The following is a 15,398-nucleotide window of genomic DNA, read 5'->3' as shown; positions in this document are numbered from 1 at the left end:
TATGCTCAACCATGGAGCTACATATATCACCTGAGTATTATTAGTATATATCGCTCAACATGCATGCTCACCACCAAATGCAGTTAACAACTCTAAGTCTAAGTTACTAAAGACAAAGGCTGTTCAAAAGTATTATTGTGTTAAGTACACCATATAGGCCTATCCCTAATTACTTATGAACATAGGCCTAGGCCCTATTTCCCTTTACTAAAATTGTGAAGTCACATTCCAGCTCTGACCAGCACGAGAGTGCCTAAATTCTCAGTCTAAGAAAGTAACCACCTAAGTAGCAAAAGCGAATCGATGAAGTGTGAAGTACGTTACATAGCTGCTATGGGAACCTGGAGCAAAATTAAGGTGTGCCCACTGAAGTGGATCAATTAATCATGTTACACTTTCAGTAGAAGCAGAAGCTAGGGTATAGGAGACCCATTAGTCTTAGGTAGTAGTAGATCGAGAGGAACTAGGGTATAGGAGACCCATCAGTCTGTAGAAGCAGGAGCCAGATGTCATTGAAGTGTGAAGTTGCATCCTAGTGGTGCCAAGTACAGGGAGCCTAGAACAAGCTTGGTCTACCCACTGAAGTGGAACAGTATGGTTGCAGCAGTGAGTCTCAGTATAACTATAGGACCTATACAGTATAGAAGACCCATTAGTCTTAGGTAGTAGCAGAGGACCTACAGTATAGGAAACCCATCACTCTGTAGTAGTGGGGACTAGATGCCTTTCAAGAGTGAAGTTGCATATCCTAGTAGATGCCAAGTAGCTGGATGGGAGCCTAGAGCAAGCTTGGATAATGCCCAATGAAGTGCAACAGTTACACCTCTATGTTCCGACACCCCTATGTTCCGACTGCACATATTCCTATTCCTAACCCTAACCCTAACCGGGAGTAACACAATCCAGGTTGTCGGAACATCATATAGGGGTGTCGGAACATAACGCAGTCACCAGTGCAACAGTAGAGTTACAGTCTCAGTACAAGGACGACCTGGGGTTCAAGAGACCCATTAGTACTTAGGGTATAGGAGACCAATCAGTCTGTAGCAGTAGGACCCAGATGTTATTAAGGTGAAACCCAATGTCTTGTGGAACTGTCTTTGCATGCTTACCAGATGTCAATGGCTTCTCGTATGCATCATGGATGCCACAACTGGATCAGACTGATGCCAGTTTGGCTGCATCCCAAAGAACTTTGTGGTCGTTAATGTACGTGAGGATGTTTGACAATGGCCGATTTGTCAAAATCTCCTCATCATCCATGTGGTCTGTGTTAATCCTTTAGCCTGGTTAGAACCTTAGTTCCAACCAGTTTCCTTGATGTAAACTTTGCCACATTTACATGGAATGCAGTAGACCCCCTGCTTGGACAAGGAGTCCTGCTTGTCCATGTGAGTGTGGAGGGTGCCTTGGAACTTCTTGCAACATGAGTAATACACCTTGACACCAGCTAATTGTCAAAGGATGCATTGGAGATGATGAGAAGCTGCACATATATGTACAAAAGAGTGACTGAGTGTGAGGCAGATACAGTGGAAGGACCTTCCCCAGAGGAGACCTAGTGGTCAGGTTTGATGATCTTAATGCGGTTGAATCAGCAAACCTGAACCTAGGGGTCTCCTCTACCCAAGGTCCTACCACTGTGTCTCCCTCAGTCACTCTTCCATACAAAGGTCCAGCTTCTCATCATTGATCTCCAACACATCCTCCGACAAGCTGTGTCAAGGTGTATCACTCATCTTCCGACAAGCTCCAAGCCATCCTCCACACTCGCAGGACACTTCCTCCAAGCCAACAGTCTACCGCATTTCATGTAAATGCAGCAAAGTCTACATTAGGGAAACTGGTTGGAACCTTCCCACAAGACTCAAGGAACATGTACAGACCACATGGACGACGAAGACATTTTCACATATCGGCCATTGTCAAACATTCCCACATTAACTATCACAATGTTGATTGGCATGCAGCCAAACTCATTGCCTCGATCCAGTTCTGGAATCCACAACGCATCGACATGAGGAACCATTGAGATCCACAAGCACAACACAGTTCCTCAAGACATTGTGGCACCTCAACAACATCTGACTTCCACTCCTATACAATGATGGGACTCTATATCCTAAGTCCTCTAATACTACAGACTAATGGGTCTCATATACCCTAGGTCCTCCTACTGAGACTGCAACCCAACTGTTCCACTTCAGTGAGCACGTCCATTAGCTTGCTCTTGGCTCCCATCACCTACTAATCCACTATAGGATGCAACTTCACACTTCAACGACATCTGATTCCCGCTCCTATAGACTGGTGGATCTCCTATACCCTAGGTCCTCTCTATCTACCACTACCCCAGACCAATGGGTCTCCTATAGCTCCTCCTCCTACCAAGAGTGCAATCCAACTGTTCTACTTCAGTGGACACACCATAACCTTGCTCCACACTCCCATAGCAGCTACTTAAAATCCACTAAGAGGTAACTTCACACTTCATCAATTTCCCTTTGCTACTTAGGTGGTTACTTTCTTAGACTTTATTAGGCACTCTCCTCAACACAGTCACCTGACCAGAACATCATGTTGATACCTTTTGTTCTTTTCAGAACTATTATTCACACATGATGTTTCCACAAACCTTTCATTTATTAACCTTATATACTTCACATTAATCTCTTATCATTTACATTTATTCATTTACCTTGACTAACTCCACCTCCATGCTCATCAAGAATTTGACATGTGGAGCTTAAACTGTCTTGTAGATCCGAGATTCTAACAGGCCTAAAAAATGAGACTCTCTGTTATGATCTTTCTCCTGTCTACTAAACCCAACTCACAAACATATTCAAATGAATGAGATATTTTCCATGCAATCTATATTGGGAAACTAGAGGGAAAAATAACCATTTTAGTGCTACAGATACAGATCAGAGTCACATTTTTAGGACCCCTTAGAATCTAAAATGTACTTACATAGTTTTACCTTCAGCCCTATATGTCAAATTCCTGATTGACTATATTGCAGCTGCATCAACTTACTAAAATTATTCATCAATCCTTTGTCAATTATCAAGCTCCCATCATTTGTTTCCTCACAAAAACATGTTGCAACCTCACACTACATTTTTTCTTCATACAATGAAGAAATTTACTTTATAACTTACAGATAACTTATAACTTGGCCTTCATCTTAATGACTGTCAGTAATGACAAAATACATTTTGAACTGTTTTTTACCTGCCCCTAGAGGGTGCTCAAACACTTAATGGCATCATCAATCATTTTTCTGGAACACTGAACGCACCCAAAGACTAACACCGTTGACAACAAGTCCATATCTTTTTCCAATTTCAAATTATTAGGCACTTCTGATATCAACTGGAAGGAAGGCTTACAAGACTTGACACACAAAAGATAAACTACAGATCATGTATTATCATGTCAATTCCCACAACATTCAACTTCATGTCTCTCATGTTAATTTAATTATATTTTAAATTTGAAAGATTAAATTATTAACCTTTCAAGTGCAGACGTACGTCACACAACCCATGATGACTTCATAATTACAAAAAAAGCATCTTCAGTGGGTTCTCCATTCATGTATTTTCATTTGTGTTTTCATTTTGACAAACAGTTGTGGAGAACAATTTCCTGAAAACAATAATACTAACAAAAACAAAAGTACATTCATGCAATAATTAACAATAGGTGTTGCACTAATAGCCAAACAACTAATGGAATCCTTAAATCAGACTTATTATGTTACTGCACCTGGTGCAAAACATTTTAAAGATGTAACAAAACCTCTGTTAAAATCATATTTAGTTAATAATAAACTACATTAAACAATATATACAGTAATGTGTATATTTTCATTACAGCGAGCTTATTTTAACATTGGTGAAGTATACACATGTGCATTTTACACAATATTAAATTAAGTATTATCACATTTTTATTATCAGATGTCAGCTGTCAACATTAAAATCATCACAGCAGCAGAAGAGCGACCTAAAGCGATGTACGTAATGAGATGCATCACAGGTGATCACCAAGTGAAACCGTTGTACATGTTCCATGAAGCACAAGCCAAATTCGAGGTTGGCAACTACTACAAACTCGTAGGCTATACTTCATTTGAGCTAGCAAACCACGAAAGTGCCATCAAAGTCAATGCAAAGACCCGAGTAAGTATGCAAAGTTTCAAACACTTTATATAAAATGTGCATATTTCTCTACAAACTTCAATAATCGACCAGCACTGAAGTTGAATATTTAACTTTAGTCTGCATTTTTTTTGGAAATAGCACGCAACCATGTTACATAAATCAGTGCAACGATGGAGAACAAAATGTAGGTAGATGCCACCCTTAAGTTTGACCAAAATATATCTAATTTCCATAAAATATTAATCCCTGCCATTTATTTCCATATTGGGGTATATTCTATATTCTTTTGATTTTTAAAAAGTTAATTTCAGTCATACTACTTACACACCCTTACTTAAATAACATTTTTATAAGCTTTTTATACAAATATTGACTGCTTGGAATGGTGTTGTAAAACTAGCCTCCCAAGGTGATCCATGGACATTCTATTTTCACAACTGTACTATTATTTTTTTACTGCCATTTTTTCTTTCAGATTTTCCACTGTCAACCATTCTTCATCCCGGCTGAAATTGAAGAACAATTCTTCCACGCTGACCCTGTGAGCGTCGAGGAAGCACTCCAGCTACCACCATACCGACGCGCATCCATCAAAGGCATATTGACCTATGTAAGTAAAACCATCATACTACAATTCTTCTTATCTAAGCCTTTCAATACACATTCCCTTCACAACATACTTTTTAACAAACCATAAGTATCAAACTCTTCTACCTCACATAATAATACATATATTGTCAACAAACAACACTTTACCACAGACAGTGCAAAACATATACATTAACTGTGGTTTATAATTTTCAGGTCTCACCGGTCAAGGAGGCCACAGGTTGGAAACGGAAGACACTCCACCTCTCACAAACATCATGCCCGAACAAAGTCGTTGTGAACCTTTGGAATCACATGTCATCAACTCCGGTCCCACCCATGAGATCTATGGTAGAAGTCACCAACGTTGAGACATCCTTGTATCAAGGCCAGATCTCATTCAACACTACACCTGAAACAAATATCAAGGTAAGCAATCAATTTTTAACATATTTTTCAAAACCCATCATTTCATTTTTCATTAATTTTCAAAAATATTTACAATCAATACAATGGAACCCACCAATATAATTTCATTTCATAGACTACTACTTTCATCCACACATCCCTTCATACAAACAAACTGCTAATTCCCCCACCCTTTTTCCCCCACAAATACAATTTTAAACTTAATTACCTAGAGAGAAAAAAGACACACACCTTTTACACTCACAAAACCCATGGTACACCCATTCCTGATCCCCTCTCCAATTTGCTCCATCATTGGTTGTGTCTGACAATGACATTTGTCAATGTTCCTCTCATATGACTGTGGAGAAGAAAATTATTACAAAAGTGCAAAACAACTTCATATATTCCACTATTAACCATTAACTTTCCTAAATATACAACCTTCCCAAAAATTACCAAATCACAGCGTCTACAAACTACCCAAATTTTAACAAAACACAATTGTCTTATTTAAAAAAAAAAACAACTCACAAACACATACCACTCATTCAGTATTTTCTTACTCGTCTTTATTCTTCCAATTCAACAGGAGCAACTTGCAACTGACACAAAAGACATCAACATCACTGCATACTGTGAAGAAAGGTAAGACCACACCTTTTTTTCTCATTCTAACTTTCTTCTTATTACATCTCTTCTAACAACTATACAAATCCTTACAAAATATCGTACACTGCCTCTTGCCTGTATAGATGCTCTGCTTTATGCTAAAAAGTCTCATTCATTAACAAAGCAATCATCCAACCCTTTTTTTTTACCCTAACCCCTTTCATAATTTTTTTAATACCATCTTACCTTGCTCTTCCAAAATCAATCTCCACATGCTAAACTCAAACAGTAAGGCATTTTCAAGATAAGTTGAACTGGAACACTGGGCAATGTACAACATTTGCTTTTGCTGCAATTATCAGAAATAAATGAATTTGTTGAATCAGTGTGGTATAGCAAATATTATTAAATGACTTAATTCACATTTTGGGCTCATGCATGCAAAAAAACTCAAGAAAGCCAATTATCATTCTTGTAGTCTGGTTCCCTCACCCCATGAAACACTAATTAAGATAAATAAAACCAATTTATAGACTTCAGGGATGGTAAGGTCAGAGAATCAGTCTACAAGGCTTGTACCCCTTTACAGATGTGTAATCAATAGCAAAGATGCACAATAACTAATTAGTAAAAATTACGAGCATCTTTTCAACAAAGCCAGTTTTCTCCAACGCTAGTCAGCTGACCACCATTGGAAAAATACAAATTTTCTGGAAAATGTCACCATACCATGACCCACATTTTTACAGGATGCTTTCAACTGTCATTGCCTAACAATGCAGTAAGGCATTTTCTCATAATTTAATCATTTCATTTTGTGATGTTTGCAAACGTTGTATCCAGTAGCATAGCCAGGAATTTTTCAGTTGGGGGGGGGGGAGGGCCTGGAGTGGTGGAACATTTCATGGGGGGGCATCATGTAGATCAATGATAATTTTTTTACAAACTCAAAATCTCAGTGGGAGAGGCAACTGGGGGGGGGGGGGGGGCGACAAGGTTTCATGGGGGGCCGTCGCCCCCCCCCCTACGCCCCTCCCCCCAGTTGTATCTTACCTTTAATATAATGCTTTGCTTGTCTCAACTTGGCATTTTCAGACCAAACACGGTTACTATATCACCTGATTCAGGGCAAGCCTATTATTATCTCACCAACCCCCAGCTCCGACACCGTCTTGTGTCAATTTAATGTAAAATCTCACACTTTTTCTTAGTAGTTATGAAACTCTTCTTCATTCTAATTTAACACTGCATATCATTTCCACCAAACTTAATCACTATTTTCTACAGATTCAACGTAACTCTTCTCTCTGACACTGACGAAGAGTTCTATGTGCCTGAGCAAATGCTCCTCGACTTCGCAAACATCAAATCCTTGCACAACTTCCAGCTGCCAATGTGTGCTCAAATGACATACAACATGACAACCAAAGTTGTGCAGAGTATCAAACAGTAAGTATTTACACTTGTATTTCAACTTAACTTCATTTCAACAATTGACTCCATTATCCCTTTACCATTACATTTCCATATTTAGTCCACTTCATTCAACCCACATCAGGCAACCATGCACCCTCCACATACTTGTACAATTTATCCAATATTCACATCCGCTTCATCCTCACATTTCATACTGATCTTCCACACAAGGGCAGATCCGGGGGGGGGGCAAAGGGGGCCTTCCCCCCCCCAAAAAAAAACGAAACCAATTTTTTTTTTTTTTGATGTGACATCACAATAAAGGCAGGCAATGAGTACACCACCATCTCTTCCTTAAAAAACATTGGCTAAAGTGGTCAGAAATTGCCTCAGATCGCACCACAGAGCATCTAGAATCCAAAATTTGTTCGTGGCCCTTGAGCAAGCCCCGAACAAACCCAACGCTGTAGCGCTGGCTCTTTGGAACAATAAGCGCTACGTGCAACGCTGACCGCGCACACCAGCATGCATTTGCACACAAATACCGCGTCATGATCCTAACTGTTGAATAGTATACAAATATTGAGTGGCACAGCGTGGAATGGGAGGAATATTATCGCAAGGTAAAATCTGGACTTTTCCATTTCACGAGGCGAAGCCGAGTGAACTGGAAAAGTCCAGATTTTACCGAGCGATAATATTTCTCCCATTTCACAATTTAAAGCCACTCAATATTTGTTTTATATAACTGAAATATAGATCCTTGTCATTTGATATATTTGAACCTTTTTTTTTTCAATACAAAACTGAACGAAAATCTATTTCTCTCTCCCAAACCACCCCTTCACGAAAATGTTTGAACCTAACGCTGTAGCGCTGGCTCTTTGGAACAATACGCGCTACGCGCAACGCTGAACGCGCACATCAGCATTCATTTGCACACAAATACCGCGTTATGATCCTAACTGTTGAATAGTATTTCCCATTCCCCATGGGCGGATAGTACTTTTTGAACCGCGGCGTGAATGGGAGCAATAACGAATGTCATGTGATGTGAGTTCCACCAATCAAATGACTAGGATCTGTATGTCAGTTATATAATATTTCCCATTCCCCATCGGCAGATAGTACTTTTTGAGCCGTGGCGTGAACGGGAGCAATAACGAATGTCACGTGATGTGAGTTCCACCGATCAAATGACAAGGATCTGTATGTCGGTTATATAAACATAGTTATTTACTTCTCATATTACGACCCGCTGCACGGCACATATCACACCCAATACCTTATACAAATAAGATCATCTGTGGCAATTTTTACACTTTGAAAATGTAAAACAAATTATTAAGATTTGAAAAGTATCCAATAAAACTACTCTCTCGGAGGGTTATTTTATGTAACATTTTCTTTTATTTTTTGACTTGCTGCTAACGGCCGAGTGTTGTAGTCCGGAGCCCCTTGGTATGGAAGACAGGACAATCGCTGATGGTCAGATCAGGGCGTCCAGCAGTAGTCCCACTGCTCCTGCCATTGAGGCACGTCTCAATAACATGAACGGGAAATGGAATCCTAAGAGGTAAGTACAACACTAACCAAGCACCAAACTGACCTAACAATATTGTCTGCAAATCAACGCTTCAAAGCATTAGAATAGTTTAATAGAAATGACAAACCTTACAACCAATTCTAAGCATACAGCAAGTCAGTATTTATAACTGAGTAGTTTTGATTGCATTCGCTCCAAAACTGCTTGCGGATATGTTTTCCGGATTATTGCACTGTTATTAACACTACGTTACTATGTGTACAGGACCGATGCAAATCCCTGGATTGAGGTAGACCTCGAGAAGAGTACAGTGGTGTATGGTATCATCACACAAGGAGGCTTGATCGATTGGTATGTTAAGAAGTACACAGTGGCATACCAGAAGCAGCCCTCAACTGTCTACGATCATGTATCAGATGGAAACGGAGATATCAAGGTAGTCTTTTACATAGTATTCCTGCGTATCATAAAGATTCAACTAAGATTTCAACAAGCTTGATATATTTGTTGAATTATTTTTTATGTTATTTATACTGTAGGGAATAAGTTCGATACATCTTTTCATTTGTCTTATGAGTGAATTTGTTTGTCTCGAACTAATTCTGAAACCAATTTCAATAGTATTTACGCATTGGGTATCATTCGAGACTATAGTCAATGTGGACTCCCTGCACGAGTTTTGCTAGAGGTAGTGCTAAGACCGGTTTGTACTTGCACAAATATCAGTATACGAGGCCTTTTCTTTAGTGTAACGGACCACGTAACTACGAAACTTGATAACTCGTCATGCAGGTCTGTTTGCCTACGCATTGTGTATGTACCGGCTTTGCATATTATTGATACGAAAACTGAAACCAAAATATTGATATCTCGGCACTGTATTAGACATTTACATGGAATTGTGTAAATTTGCTGAATTGAAAATATTGATATCTCGCGGTAGTAAACATTTACACGGAATTGTGTAAATTTGCTTAAACGAAAGTATTGATATCTGCGGTATTCAACTTAACACGGAGGTTTTTTTAACTGGGCGACGTCATCGCTGATTATTCACCATTGCGTTGTTTGTTCAAAAAGAGTGAACAAAAGCAAGCTTGGTTTTCTAGGCTCATCGATTCATACATGTATCCCGTAGGGGTGTCGAACCCGTACCAGGTCTTGTCTGAGTGACGGAAACCTGTATGGTGCAAATTCGATCAGCAATGGGTTGGGTCTTATTGCTACAAATAGAACCGCTTTTTAATGCAATATCCCATCATACTTTGTCGCAATATTAAATTAGGCATATTTGTCTGACGTTTTTACACTATTGTGACAGCTGATTTAAATGAAGCAATAAGGCCCCGTGGATTAATTCCGATTTGCGTGCGCCCCCGTGCGCCTGCGAGCGCACGCGTGCTCATGCGTTCTACCCCGTGCTGCACGGGTCTGCCCGCAATTGCATAGGGGTGCAGACCAGTAAATCGGTCCTAAATTGCCTGCGCCGGCCAAATCACGATTTGCATGCCCTCAAAATCTTCGGTATTTGGGCATGCTTTGGGCCATGAACTTGAGGGTTTGTAAAAAATATGGGTGGAAGCCGTGCACAGGACTGGGAGCTTGCAGTTCTGTGTAATTTGGATGTAATTTGGACCCTAAAAGCGCTCTATTTTGCAATGGAGTGTAGGCATCGTTTTTCAAAATGGCGATGGGCTTCAGGACTATTTTCAGGGGTGATCATCTTCAGATGGAAATTTCTCCTAAAAGTCATCAGTTGACCCCCCGAAAATTGAAAAGAAAATGAAAGATGATGAAATAAGCTTTAATTCGATGTGCGTCTCAAACACCTTGGAGAGTTATGAGTATTTTTCCCGAATTTTTGAAGTGGGAGCATTTACCATTGGGGTCTATGGAAGTTTATTTACTGGTCTGCTACCTGTAGTTTCAAAATGGCGCCTTCCATCGTTTGTTGTCAAATGTTTGCGGAGTGGGTTTTTTTTCAGGGGGCGGAACCTGGGGGGGGGGGGGTCAGCGTTTCAAAAGGGGTCACCAATGGCGGTTCCGCAACAAATGCGCCCAAAATCTGAATAGGGCCGATGGACCGTCGTCCGATCACAGCAATTTCGAGCGAACAAGGGGGGGGGGGGGTAATTTGGGGTCGGAAGGAGCAAACACTCAATTAACGCCCGTTGGGGGCGCCCTACAGTAAGGTAGCCGCAAACAGAGGGCTTGTTTTCAGGCCAGAAATCGCAGTCGGAGATTTTTTTTTCTTGCAATTTTTTGATGAAATATAAGTCATCCATCCTTCCTCGTGCCGTACAAGTGCTTTGGGGAAATTTTTCAAAACCTCGCTTCTCTATAGGGTGCAGACCAGTAAATCGGTCCGAAATTGCCTGCGCCGGCCAAATCACGATTTGCATGCCCTCAAAATCTTCGGTATTTGGGCATGCTTTGGGCCATGAACTTGAGGGTTTGTAAAAAATATGGGTGGAAGCCGTGCACAGGACTGGGAGCTTGCAGTTCTGTGTAATTTGGATGTAATTTGGACCCTAAAAGCGCTCTATTTTGCAATGGAGTGTAGGCATCGTTTTTCAAAATGGCGATGGGCTTCAGGACTATTTTCAGGGGTGATCATCTTCAGATGGAAATTTCTCCTAAAAGTCATCAGTTGACCCCCCGAAAATTGAAAAGAAAATGAAAGATGATGAAATAAGCTTTAATTTGATGTGCGTCTCAAACACCTTGGAGAGTTATGAGTATTTTTCCCGAATTTTTGAAGTGGGAGCATTTACCATTGGGGTCTATGGAAGTTTATTTACTGGTCTGCTACCATAGGCCCCTAATTTAACGCCGTAATTTTTGGACCCACTTTTTGGGGGGACCAAAATTGTGTTATGGATCCGCCCTTGCTTCCACATCCTATTCAATTATCTTTTTGCACTTCATTCTCACTGAGTATCTCTTGTCACTATCATAACTCATCTAAACCTAACAAAAGAATTCCAATAACAACAATTCGAGCTGCATTAATAACTACATCACATCATTAAGATAATCTAACCGATACATACCCACATCCCCTACACCACACATCAAAACATGTACCTCAACAGTTTCAACACCCCCACCCACATTCACAGTAAGACACTTTCCCCAAAACTTTTCCCCTTCCTTTCCCCCTCCCCCTCCCCCCCCCCCCCGATTGATCCCCAGCACTTTATCGACATGTTCTATTCAATTTCTTATCTGATAAGATTCACAAAATATTCACACCAATCAAACACTATACAAATTCATACTTTACAGAAAACATGCTCAGCACATGTGCATTTGTAAAACCCTAGATAGTCTACAACCAACGTCTTTGTATTTGTTATACATACACTATTCTGCAGTTCCACAAATTTCTCATACACAAAAAATTAGTTGTTCTACTCACTTATTTCCAGCCCATTCACAGTACAGTAGGTCCACACACACATACACAAGCTTACAATTTCATTTTGACTGCCCCATCAAATATTTCCTCCCACCCAATTCCCTTCCTCCCCCCCCCCCTTTTATGAAGTACAAATTATATATTCGCATCAATCTGTAATATGATTTTTTTTCTCTGTTTTTTTTCCGGGCATAACAGTCCAACTAATCCAACAAGATAAACTAAGACTTAATTATATCCCACATTTCACCACTTATCACACAAACATAAATCAAATACTCCACCACCAAATTTTCATTTCAAACTGTCTTTCCACCACTAATTCTAACTTCTTCCTTAATGCATGTATCACTAAATCTTACAAACAAAGAATTTACCATGACTACCACTTAACACCTTAGATTAATATTTCAATCTAATTGAATTAAACTTCGAAGTGCTACATAACACAATCTATTTCTTCTCTGAAACTTAACTTAATTAACATCACATATTCAAATTTAAATCTTCACTTCACTGCTCATTCAATTTTTATTCTTTTTAATTTTAAAGCATCACCGATGACTCTGAAGCCTCCACATCAAAGACTACCTTGGCAGTAGATTAAAGGCTGAACCATCCTGAGGAATCTCAGCCATCCTGAGGAGTCAACTTCAAATCAAAACTGATCACTGCAAATAGTTTAAAAAATCAGAACAAAATTCACCATCTATTGAATCATAAAACTAAAGTCTTGAGTCATTTGATTATTAAAAAATGTCCACATTAATGTTTTAATCAAACCAATATTTTCTAAATAATTATTGCTTTTAATTACGTACTCCATGGGTGACTCAAAAAAGCAATACCCAAATGTCGTGACTAATCTTTAAGTTAGGTTCTGCATGTAGCACTTTCAAAATCTAGCATATGCAAGCCCAATCCATAACCTTTCATTTAGTACAACAATCATTTAAATCACTTAGGTACTTTACTACTTTTTAAACACTACAATCTAGAATTTTAAACACAACCACCATTTTAAAACATTTTCCTCAGATCACAAGAAGGTAAGTCTTCTTTCAGCCAAACAAAAACAGATCACATAGGAATGTGTATGAATTGTTTTCATTTTGTTGAAACAACACCCACCTTTCTTGTCATCCATGAACGGATTTTCAAACATTGGTTGTGTTTAAAATTCCATAGCGTGAAAAGAACATGAGTGATCTGAATGATTCTTGTACTAAAAAAAGGATTCTGAATTGGGCTTTCAACTTCATACAATAGCTGTCAAATTTGCTGACTTGGTTCACCCTCTCTGCTTGACCATTATCACCAACCATATAATAAAGTTACAGGCCCACAATTTACATATAACAGCTACGTGCAGAACTGCACTAATCATCCCAACATTTGGGTTGCTGCTTTTTTGACTCACCCTATACATGCATTTGCTTAGCAGTAAATGAAACAGTTGAATAAGGCTAAAAAAAAAAATATTCGGTCTCTGGTCAGACCAAAGTTCCGGAATTGACGCAGCCCCACGGTTTTTTTTTGTTTTTTTTCCTTTTTTTTTTTTTCTTCAAGCTTGGATTGTACAGACAAGGTGGGTACTATTTTGCTTTTTTGGTGTCCTCCTGTACATTGGTGTCCTCCATAATTTGCCTTGGTGCTTTCAATCATTTGCCTTGGTGCTATTTCCCATTCCTTGGTGCTCTTTGGTAAAAAAAAATTGAGGAGGTGCAAAAAATAGAGGGCGCTGTTGGAGCTAAATGATTAAATTCGACGCGTGCGCTGACCAGAGACCGACTTATTATTTGTTTTGGCCTAACACTCTGTCTGAACACTAAACTTCAAATAATACCAAGCCCAAAATAATCACTGCAAATCATTATCATTGATTTAAAAATCACAAAAAAACTCAACATATATTTAATCATGCAATTTACATCTTGACTCATATAATTATTTCATACATGTACACATGATCAATGTTTTAATCAAAACCCTAATTCTCTCAATAATTTGTGTTTTTTGTTACATACATCTATTAAGCATTTCAGTAGTTAGCTTTTGTTACGTTTGCATCTAGCCCGACTCCATCTGGACGTACAGTACTATCATACCAATTTTGATGGAGATTATCTTCTCATCCAGGACACAAATTTTCAAAGTTAAGGTTCCTCTTCGAAAAAAACGTGTGATTATCTAAAAATCTTCATCCATCTGACCAAAAAACATCTTTCAATCATCATCTCCCATGAATATCATCCCGAAAATGTTCCTTCATGCAATTTCAAAATGGGGACCGCGTTGTAATGTATGCATTATGCACGTACACTTGGGCAAGATGATGAATATGCATTCGTTTCATAACGTTTGTCAGGCGCACGGGGCAGCTGTCCATATAAAAACAAGGTCATGAACTGAACAATGCATATTCATAATCTTGCTCAAGCGCGCACACATAATGCATACATTACAATGCGACCACCATTTTTACATCGAATAAGGGAACATTTTCGGGGCAATATTCATGGGAAATGATAATTCAAAGTCATTTTTTGGTCAGATGGATGAAGATTTTTAGATAAAAGAATGTCTTTTTCGAAAAGGTATAAGTTACTCTACAATTAGGAACCTCAACTTTGTAAATTTCTGTCCTGGATGAGAAAATAATCTCACAATTGGTAGCCGAAAATCACTACATCAGAGTTCACCATTTAGGGGAGCATTGGTTGTCTGGCCATACTACACAGCTTGCGATAGTACTGTACGGCCAGATGCAGTCGGGCTAGTTTGCATCATATTTAAACTCTTTCCCAGTTCTCTATTGTTAACCATATACTATTTACAAGATGTTCCATGTAACTCCCGAAAAATTAAAGTGTACATGATAACACATACGAATATAGCCAATCCTAACTCCAGTAACACAATTACCTAATTCAGTCAAAATCTAGCGTAGGACTCCAATCCATAACCTTTCATTTATTACTACAACAATCATTCAAATCACCGTCTTAGGTACTTTACTATTTCTTAAACAGTACAATCTAGAATTTTAAACACAACCACTATTTTAAAACATTGTCCTTGGATCACAAGAAGATAAGACTTCTTTCAGCAAAACGAAAACAGATCACATACAGATGTGTATATGAATATGTATGAACAGATCACATACAGATATGTTTATGAATTGTTTTCATCTTGCTGAAACAACACCCACCTTTTTTGTCATCCATGGACA

General features: G+C 39.0%; 1 protein-coding gene across 1 annotated transcript; it reads left to right on the top strand.

The window, feature by feature from the left end:
* The first annotated feature begins 3,972 nt into the window (after positions 1–3,972).
* Positions 3,973–13,687, top strand: LOC119724065. Its single transcript, XM_038194988.1, has 6 exons — positions 3,973–4,190; positions 4,648–4,782; positions 4,977–5,189; positions 5,761–5,816; positions 7,068–7,229; positions 12,716–13,687. The coding sequence occupies exons 1-6, from the start codon at positions 4,023–4,025 to the stop codon at positions 12,768–12,770; spliced, it is 789 nt and encodes a 262-aa protein (XP_038050916.1). The 5' UTR covers positions 3,973–4,022; the 3' UTR covers positions 12,771–13,687.
* Positions 13,688–15,398: the final 1,711 nt, after the last annotated feature.

This window comes from Patiria miniata, unplaced genomic scaffold (genome assembly GCF_015706575.1).
Source record: "Patiria miniata isolate m_02_andy unplaced genomic scaffold, ASM1570657v1 HiC_scaffold_1, whole genome shotgun sequence".
Classification (NCBI taxonomy): domain Eukaryota; kingdom Metazoa; phylum Echinodermata; class Asteroidea; order Valvatida; family Asterinidae; genus Patiria; species Patiria miniata.
The sequence above is the reverse complement of the archived record's forward strand: the minus strand, read 5'-3'. Positions and strand labels throughout refer to the sequence as shown.

Excerpts from the sequence above, each read along its gene's own strand:
- LOC119724065 (XM_038194988.1), top strand. The coding sequence starts at position 4,023 with ATGTACGTAATGAGATGCATCACAGGTGATCACCAAGTGAAACCGTTG. Across the intron at positions 4,191-4,647 it reads AAGTCAATGCAAAGACCCGA|ATTTTCCACTGTCAACCATT; the intron begins GTAAGTATGCAA and ends TTTTTCTTTCAG. Across the intron at positions 7,230-12,715 it reads GTTGTGCAGAGTATCAAACA|CATCACCGATGACTCTGAAG; the intron begins GTAAGTATTTAC and ends TTAATTTTAAAG.